The sequence below is a fragment of the Lynx rufus genome, unplaced genomic scaffold, assembly GCF_022079265.1.
Source record: "Lynx rufus isolate CCGP_SWC_20201006 ecotype Redwood Valley unplaced genomic scaffold, mLynRuf1.p SCAF_9, whole genome shotgun sequence".
NCBI lineage: Eukaryota > Metazoa > Chordata > Mammalia > Carnivora > Felidae > Lynx > Lynx rufus.
The window spans coordinates 111,627,314-111,636,921 of NW_025814897.1; the positions used below are offsets into that span (position 1 = coordinate 111,627,314).

At 54.7% G+C, this 9,608-nt stretch overlaps 1 protein-coding gene across 1 annotated transcript; it reads left to right on the forward strand.

Moving 5' to 3' along the window:
- The first annotated feature begins 264 nt into the window (after positions 1-264).
- On the forward strand, positions 265-2,154 carry LOC124504830 (quinone oxidoreductase-like protein 1). Its single transcript, XM_047070411.1, has one exon. The coding sequence runs from the start codon at positions 323-325 to the stop codon at positions 1,370-1,372; it is 1,050 nt and encodes a 349-aa protein (XP_046926367.1). The 5' UTR covers positions 265-322; the 3' UTR covers positions 1,373-2,154.
- The last annotated feature ends 7,454 nt before the right edge of the window (positions 2,155-9,608 follow it).

Here is a 9,608-nt window from a genome sequence, read left to right on the forward strand (position 1 = left end):
TTTTTTAGGTGGCAGGTGCTATCTAAGCTTTGGGGTACAGTGGGACATAGAATGAACAGAGCATGCAGGGTTCTTGAGCCCTTAGGGCTGGAATGTTCTGGAAGTGATGTAGGGTGGGGTGAGAAGAGGGACAGTGAAATAAGATTGTTTCAGAGAGTGGCCACGGGAAGCTCATGGGGTCTGGGAAGTCCTCTCCAAGAGGTGACACCCAGGAGGTGTTGTTAGAACTGAGATCTGAGGCAAAAGGACTCCAAGGTGGCGGGCGGTGGCGGTGGCGGTGGCGAAGTTGCAGGCGGTTGGGGCGGCTCGGAGGCAGGGGACTATGAAAGGCTTATATTTTCAAAAGAGTTCTACAAATGAAGAAATAACATTTGTATTTCAAGAAAGGGAAAATCTTCCTGTTACAGAGGATAACTATGTGAAACTTCAGGTTAAAGCTTGTGCTCTGAGCCAGATAAATACAAAGCTTCTAGCAGAAATGAAGATGGAGAAAGAGTTCTTTCCTGTTGGGAGAGAAATTGCTGGAATTGTGTTAGATGTTGGAAACAAGGTATCATTCTTTCAACCAGATGATGAAGTCGTTGGAATTCTGCCACTAGATTCTGAAGACCCCGGGCTTTGTGAAGTTGTTAGAGTGCACGAGCATTACTTGGTTCACAAGCCAGAAAAAGTTACATGGACAGAAGCCGCTGGAACCATTCGGGATGGAGTGCGAGCCTATACAGCTCTGCATTATCTTTCTCATCTCTCTTCTGGAAAATCCGTGCTGATAATGGATGGAGCAAGTGCACTTGGTATGATAGCTATTCAGTTAGCACACCACAGAGGAGCCAAAGTGATTTCCACAGCAGGCAGCCTCGAAGACAAGCAATGCCTTGAAAGACTTAGGCCTTCTCTAGCCCGAGTCATCGATGTATCTAATGGGAAAGCCCATGTTGCTGAAAGCTGTTTAGAAGAAACAGGTGGCCTGGGAGTAGATATTGTCCTAGATGCTGGAGTGAGATTATATAGTAAAGATGATGAACCAGCTGTAAAATTACAACTACTACCACATAAACATGATATCATCACACTTCTTGGTGTTGGAGGCCATTGGGTAACAACAGAAGAAAACCTGCAGTTGGATCCTCCAGATAGCCATTGCCTTTTCCTCAAGGGAGCGACGGTGGCTTTCCTTAATGATGAAGTTTGGAATTTGTCAAATGTACAACAGGGAAAATATCTTTGTATCTTAAAGGATGTGATGGAGAAGTTGTCAAGTGGTGTTTTTAGGCTTCAGTTGGATGAACCCATTCCACTATATGAGGCGAAAGTTTCCATGGAAGTTGTTCAGAAAAATCAAGGAAGAAAAAAGCAAGTTGTTCAATTTTAATTTTGTTTTTTCTCAGACATCAGTCGGATAAACCCCTTCCAATACTTGAAGCCAGAGTTTCCTTGGAAATTGTCCAGAAAAGTCAAGGAAGTTAAAAGCAAGTTGTTTGGTTTTCCTGCTGTGAGTCAACATGCTCAAAGTTACTTGAAATTTTTGAGAAGTATTTGAAAAATTACAAAAACGGTCAAGACAATTCTATAACATCCACAGGGAATATTCTGAAATTCGTTTTGGTCGTTTCCATACATTTGCCTCGATTATAAAATTCTTTCCATGAAGAAAAAAAAAAAAAAAAAGAACTGAGATCTGAATGTTAGGAAGGAGCAGCCATGCAAAGACCATGGAGAAGGACATTCTGGGTCAAGAGAACAGTGAATGCAATATTAGCTGAACCAATTGGGGTAACCATTTTGCAACATATGTAAATCAAATCATTGCACTGTATGCCTTAAGCTTATTGAGTGATGTTTGTCAATTGTTTCTCAAACTGGGGCAAAAAAAGAGTAAGAGGAAATACTCTGAAACAGGAACAAGGTGGACACTGTTGAGGAGCCAGTAGGAGGTGAGTGTGAATGGGACAGAGAGCGATTGGATGGTCCAGGTGGGGCGGGACCTCAGACGCCATGGAAGGGAGCTTGGATTTTACTTAGAGCCACCCTGTGTGAGGGTCCTCGGCAGGCCCCCAGGGCTTGTAGAAAACAGGTTGCGGGGTCAGAGAGAGTGCAGGGTTGATGGAGAGAATTGGGTGGGTGGAGGATATTTTAGAGGTTGGAACTTACAGGATTGCTGAAAGGATGTGGGAGATGAGGGGTTGAACAGAGGGGTTAAGACACCTCCTCGGGTTTTGGCTTGGGCAGCTGGGTGGATGGGGTTATAATTCCTGAGGCAGAGCAGATTGGGAGAGGAATGAAGTTTTGGAGCCAGGATCTGCAGGACTGCAGGGACTCTGCTGATGGTATGCTAGGTCTGTGGAGCCTATTAGACAGCCAAGGAGAGATTTTTTAAGAAGTCAGGTCGATAGCAGAGTTTGAAGCTCAGTAGGGAGGTAGGTGATGGGATACAATAGGGGAGGGGGAGTCACTGACTCCACAATGCATTTAAGGCATGGGATGGGATGGGCTCATGCAGGAGGACAAATCAGGGTAGAAGAAAGAAATAGGGTAAACTCTGACTACATTTCCTTCTTGGACAGCTCTTTGTTTTTACTAGTTATTCATTGCCTTGTTTTTCTCATTTGCTTAATTTTCTATGTACTTTTCACAAATTCATCCTCAGACATTCTCACAAAACTAAAAACCCCTCTTTCTTGGTTTTTGGTATTGTGACTTTCCTGAGAAAGAGTGAATGGGAGGGAGGTAGTTGGATTGTGGTTTTGTTTTGTTTTTGAGGACTTTTCTTTATCTAGTCTCAGTCTTGAATTGACAGTGTGGATTCTAGGTTGAAGATCGTTTTTACCCTGGCATCAGAAGGCATTGTCTTCTGCTATTTTGCTTCTTCCCTCAACACCCTGCATGATCTGTTTCCTCTGAGTTCCTTTCTCCATTTTGTTTTGGCACCTCGTCTTTCATGTTTAAACGTTCCCTGGAGATCATGGACTCTATTTTTATTTTATTGAAGAGTGCAGTACTAAGAGCTGATGGCAAACTCTGTTGGGGGGGGCACCAGTGATTACTGGTTTCACTATCAGTTTATAGGGAAGGGCTCATTGGTTTCTTTGGGAAAACCTTACACACTGTCTGTAGGTCCTATCTCTTGGGCAGGCCACTTCCCACAGTATGGTAGACAGACTAATGGCCCCCCAAAGATATTTGTGTCCTCATCTCCAACGCCTGTGTATATGTGATCTTAATGGCAGAAGCTACTTTGCAGATGTAATTAATTTAAGGAACTTGACATAGATTATCCTGGATTGTCCATGTGGGCCTAATTAAGTCCTTAAAGAGGGAGGCAGGCATGCGAGAGACAGAAAAGGTGAGCGGAGAGAGTGATCTGAAGGTGTTAGCCTGCCGGCTTTGAAGGTGGAGCAGTGGCCACAGCCAGAGAATGCAGATGGGCCACTAGAACCTGGAAGAGACAAGGACACAGATTCTCCTCTACAGCTCCCAGAAAGAAGTCGGCCCTGCCCATCCATTTCAGACTTCAGACCTCCCAAACTGTACGACAATGCATTTGTGTTGTTTGAAGCCACTAAGTTTGTGGTCCATCACGGCAGCCCCGGGAATCTAACACACGCGGTAAAGAACCCTCCAACCTTCCGCCCGGCGAGCTGGGGGGGCGTCTCTCTGCTCTGACCAGCGGGTGCTTCTGCTTTTTCTCCAGTTTTCAGAATGGCCCCTCATTCCTGTTCTTGGCCTTGTCGCTGGATACAGACCTGAGGTTGGTTGGTTTTACGATGGAGAATACTAAGCATTCGTTGACCAGTGCGAATTTGTGCTGGGCTCTGAGTTTGCGGAAGAGCGTGAAACCTTCCCACCTGGGTGCCCACCCTCTGGGGGCCGAAGAGCCTGTGGGCCAAGTTCATGGATTCTGGAGCCCAATTCCTGGCTTCTCAGTCCACCTCTGCTGCCCCCTGGTTTGGTGACAGGCCACTCAACCCTCCCCCCCCCCCCCCCCCCCCGCCCCAGCTGCCTCAGCCGTATGAGGAGGGTGCTCATAACAGCAACCTGCGGTGCTGTTGGGTACCGGGCGGTGCCTAGAACCGTCCCTGGCCCCCAGTGAGGGCTCCTGACTGCTGCTTAACAACCGCGTGGCGAGTGTGTCTCACGTGCCTGGCATTACGCCGTCCTTCACCTGCTTTCTCTCATGTCCTTTTCCCTGTGGCCCCATAGGGTTGATGTAGTGGAATCTTTCCCTGGGAGAAATTCCCTGGAATGGGAAGTCTTGGGTCAGTGTCGCAGCTGGGGATAGGGGAGGGAGGGGAGTGCTGTACTCGTCATGCTTTGGGGCCTTACTCAGCACACCGCCCGCCCCCGCACCCCTACCAGGCTGGGAAGGGGGAGGCTGGTCTCAGGCGCCCCTAGGATCCAAGGCCCAGAGGCCAGGGGATTCCCGCGTGGGGATGTGACTGGAGGCAGTTGGCACGAAGGGGGCTCTAGCAGGAGGAAGCTTCAAGCCCTGCGTCTCTACCCGGACAGGACTCTCCAGCCCTGCTGGGGAATCCTTTTTAGGAGGCGGAGGGTGGGGACCAGGCACAGCAGGAGCGTGGGTGTGGTGTACTTGGGACTTTGCTCTGGGAGCCACTTGGCAAAGTGGGGGCTGGGGGTGGGGCTGGGAGGGGCTTGGGGCGGGCGGGGCTGGAGCTTGCGTGTGAGTGGAGCCGGGTGGAGCCCGGGGCGCGGCTTACACAGAGGGACCTGATAGGGCAGGTGCTGGGATTGGGGCGGGGCTTGTCTGGGCGGGGCCGAGTGGCAGGCGTGGGGTTTGCACAGGATGCTGGCTCGCGTCCCTCTCTCTGACCAGGTTTTGTTTGTGCAGGACCAACAGCCTGGCCCGGAGGAGAGGCAGCCTCGGGTCACTCGGAGGGCTGGGCGCTCCGCGAGGTGGTCCCTGTGCCCGGGCGGCCCGTGTGCCTCTCTCGTGGGGCCCGAGATGCTTATGCGTCCTCATTGCAGGGTCTAGGGGCTCTCTTAAGCGGCCGTTTCTTCTCTTCTCCCCGCTCCCCCATCACTGCTTGAGAAGGGAGAGGAGTTTGGGGAGGGAGGAAGGCTTAGTGAGATGACAGGCCATTTGTCCTTTTCTCTCTGCATTTCCCTCTTCCGCGTGCTCCTGGCTCTGCCCCAGTCAGACTGCAGTGCGCCAGATCTGGAAAAGGCAAAAATGTTCCCTTTGGCAAAAAAGAGGTGAAAGGAGCCTCTGGGGGCAGGGGATCTTGGCAACAGAGTGGACTGGCAGGGAGGTTGTGTACTATCATCCTGGCTGCCCTGTCATCCTGGCCTCCCTCGGTCACCTTGACCTCTCCTGGTCATCCGGGTGCCTCTGGCTGTCCTTACTGCCCTCTGTTTACTCTCCCTGAGCAAGCCCCGAGCTCTCCACGTTTGAAGTGGAATTTCCCAATCAAGGATGAGTACAGCTCTGCCACACAAAATGACACATAGACCATGCAAGAGCCAAGTAAGTCATGGCCTTATTTGGGATGCGAGCTCATCCTCTGGGAGCCTGCAAGTCTCCTGGAGGGTTGACATCTTTTACCTGACCCTACCTGGACCCGGGACAGGACAGAGAGGGCCTGGGATGGCTCAGGCAGGGCTGGGCTGGTTAGACGGCTCTATAACCCACTACAGACCCCTCATTGGAGGGGCCCAGGATTTCGCCTTTGGAATAATGCTTCTCAGTGCCCAGTGATGGATGGATGCGGGACCTGTGTGTCCTTTCCACATTGAAGAGTGGTAGAGGATGGATTGTTCCCATTATACAGATGGGAAGACAGCTCAGAGAGGGTGCAAGATGGGCCCAAGGGCACCCAGGACAGTGGTGATGGAGCCAGGGCCAAAGCCAGTCCTTTCCCTCGATCACTATAACAGCTCAGTGAGCTCTTTATGACTCCTGGTGGGATGGTAGATCCAGGGCACAGGCCTGCCCACTGTAGTGCAAAGGTGCAACTCAACTCAATTCCCAGCTAACAGATAGGAACACAGAGAGGTTGAAAGTCAAAGGAGGCAAGAAGAAACAAGCACCAACCAAAAGAAGCCTGGTGGAGCCAAGTTAACATCAGATAAAATAGATTGTAAGGAATAACATGACTAGGACCGAGGATGATAACTTCATAATTTATCACCAAAGCGCCAGCTCCCCTGGATGACATAACACTCCTAAAGCTGTATGCTCCTAATAACATCATCTCAAAATTGATAAAGTTAGGTAGCAGCTCATGCATGGACTTGTTTTTTCATTCCGGAAGTCAGGTGTTGTTTTTTTGTTTTGTTTTGTTTTGTTTTGTTTGTTTGTTTTTGATGGACTTCAGTCTTGGCCATCAGCCTTGGGCAAGGCTGAAGAGTCAGGCCCTCCTCTTGGGGAGTTTGCCCTGTAGAAGGGAGAAAAAAAAATCACAGGTGCATGAAATAGTTGGAGACCAGGGGCTGGCACTAGCTGAGGAAGGTGTGGGTTTTGTACTGTAGACACACGCTCACAGATGGCAACACCAGCAGGTAGACACATTCCTTACTCTCTCATTGACACAGTCACACACTTGTGCCCACAGGAACGGTCCTCCCACCCAGGTGTGGGGGAGGATGCTTAGGGGTTTCATTTGAGGAGGGCCCTCTGGGAGGTGAACTGTGGACTTGAGCTATCTGGATGACCACTCTGCCTCACCGCTGTGGCTTTCTCCCTGTCCCTTGTCTGGACTCCCACAGTGTGCCTACCAGTGGGCATCCCACAAACATGTCCTGGGTCCCTGTCTGCCAGGCATCATCCTAGGCCTGGAGCACAGCAGTGATCAAATGGTCATGGCCTCTGCCCTCTTGGTGAACATGTAAACACGTAACGTATCAGTCAGTGGTGAACATAGCAGGGAAATGAGGCAGGGTGGGAGTGTATGTGTATCACAGTTTTAAAAATATTTATTTTTGAGAGAGAGACAGCGTGAGCCAGTGGGGGAGGACAGTGAGAGAGGGAGACAGAGAATCCTGAATCCCAAGCAGGCCCCACCCAGGCTGTCAGCACAGAGCCCCGGGTGGAGCTCGAACCCACTAATCATGAGATCATGACCTAAGCTGAAATCAAGAGTCAAACGCTTGACTGAGCCACCCAGGTGCCCCATGTATCACATTGTCTTATGTCAGGTGATCAGGAGAGGCCTCTCTGAAGAGTTGATATTTGAACAGTGACCCGTGGAAACTGAGGAAGAGAGCTCTGTGCGTGGCTTGGGGAGGGGCGTTCCCGGCAGCGGGCACAGCAAGTGCAAAGGCCCTGAGGCGGATGCTTGGTGGACTGGAGTAAGTCCCTGAGGCAGGGACACCTTGCAGGCCGTGGCCATGACTGTCGCTGCCCAGGAGTGTGTGCAGGAGGTGGGAAAGGGCCCAAAGGAGAGTGTGAAGGAAGTGAGGGTGTCCCGCATCTTGCAAGCCGGTAGTTTAACATGCCTACCGTATGCGTGGTCTGTGCAGGGTTGGGGTGTGTCTCCTGGGGGGCACTGACCCAGCAGGGTGGCAGTCACTTGGGAGGCTGTGCCCACCCCTGCTCCCTGTTCTGGCATGCAGGTCTCTGGGTGAACGGGGCTGGTGCAGAGGCCCATGGTCCTGACGGATCCCGTGGCCCTGGATGCCCCCTCCCCTCCCAGCACCCTCCCACCCGGGCCAGGTCTCCTAGAAACGCTGCTCCCATCAGGTCCTGTCTTCCGGGGTGCCCTTCTCCGCCCGTCCCGCACCACCTACCTGGCGGCTCTGTAGCCACACCCTCTCTTGCCCACGGCCCACGGCCCCGCACAGCCTCCTGCCAGTGTGGAAGGTGCTGCTCGTGTGGCTGGGCACGGGGTGGCCGCCCCATCTGGTCACCGTGCGGGCTTTCAGCTGCTGTGTGCGCAGTAAGGCCCTGAGGCCATTAAAATGCGGAACCACCTCCTAACTGGTTGATGCCTTGCCCCTTCCTCGCCCCCCTTCCTTGCCCCTTCCTGGCCTCCCCCACATCCCCCGCCGTGGCCTAGTTGCTCATCTTCTTGCCCAGGACCCGTGGGACCTCTCTCTCAACATCAGATTCAGCATCTGAAGGGTGGGCACCCGGCGGCTGCCCAAGGCTGTGGAATGCCTGCCTCCCACACCTGACTGGTGTCAAGATTATTCTGTATAAACGTGCCTGGGTGGCACGCCCGCCTCCTGTGTGTCCTGCCCCCGCCTGCAGGACCCGGCTCATACTGGCCCTTTGCCAGTTAAGCGGCCACCGGGCGCTCAGAGTCGGGGAAGGGCAGGAGCCCGGCGGGGAGCCGTGGGGCAGAGCTGTGAATGGCCAGCGTCAGCGGGCGGCCCCGGGGCAGGGGCGTCCGGAGGCCCCGCTCTCCGGCTCGGACCTGGTTGGTGCTGGGGGAGGGCGTCCGTGCTCCAGCACAGGCTCCCCGCTCCGCGCCCCGCGGAGCACGGTCCCCAGGAGCTCACGCGGGCTCGCGCCGCCCGGACCGCCCAGCGGGAAGTAGATGACAGGCTGGGCGCTGTGGCTCACGGCCGAGGACAGGCACTCCGGGTGGCGGAACACAGTCTTCGTCCGCCGGGTTGGGGGTGGAGGCAGGTCGAGCCAGTAGATGCCGGGGGGGGCGGGGAGGGCGCAGGTGAGGAACACCAGGACGGAGGCCGGGATGACCGCGAGCGGCGGCGCGGGCCGCGGTCGCCGCCAGGAGCTCCTTTGAGTCTGGATGACGAAGACCGCGCTGGACGGGATCGTGATGGTCGCGGAGCTGCCCCGCGTGAAGACGTGGAGGATGGCGTCCACGTGGAGCCCTGCCACAGGTGGGCGTTTCTGGGCGCGCCGTGGAAGGACAAGGCCGGCGTGGTCGGCAGGAGGGGCGGCAGCCGGAGGGTGGCCCGCCCCGTGCTTGTCACAGGTGGGGACGAGGACTGAGAGGCAGGGCTGGGTGCCGGTGAACTCCAGCGGGCTCGGGCCTGTGTGCCGTAGGCCAGGTGCCTGACACCCCTCGTGGCTCGCGGGGGCCGCCTGGGGGCCGGCGTTCAGGATGGTCGGGCCCGAGGAAGACGAGGCCGGCCGCGGCCGGGTGGAGGACCGACGTGCCCGCGGCGCCCCTCTGCACGGGGAAGCTCAGCGGCCGGGCCACCGCGCCTTTGCCCACCATGGCACCCACGCAGGGGAACGCGGCCAGGGCGCCGGGCGCCTGCCGGACCCCGCGGGTGAGCTCCTCTGTGCGCGGAGGCCCGCGGCAGGTGGCTCTCTGAGGAAGGCGTGCAGCCGGACGGGGGTTGTCAGGGGCCATGTGGCCCTCACGGTGGGGGGGGGGCGCCCCGCCATCTGTCCCTCAGGCCGGGAAGCCGCGTGTTGTGTGCTTAGAGGGAATTAGCACTGGGGGGGGGGTAGGTGGTGCATTCAAATAGAAGTCATCAAATGAGGAGGGAAACGATACCGTATCTGGGATTTGCTTTAGAATATTCCGCAAGAAGATGGGGCGTGCCCAGGTGGCTCAGTCGGTTAAGCGTCCGACTTCGGCTCGGGTCATATCTCACGGCTTGTGGGTTCCAGCCCCGCGTTGGGCTCTGTGCTGACGGCTTGGAGCCTGGAGCCTGCTTCGGATTCTGTCTCC

Bases quoted from the DNA above. Each gene is read 5' to 3' on its own strand.
- LOC124504830 (XM_047070411.1), top strand. From the start codon at position 323: ATGAAAGGCTTATATTTTCAAAAGAGTTCTACAAATGAAGAAATAACA.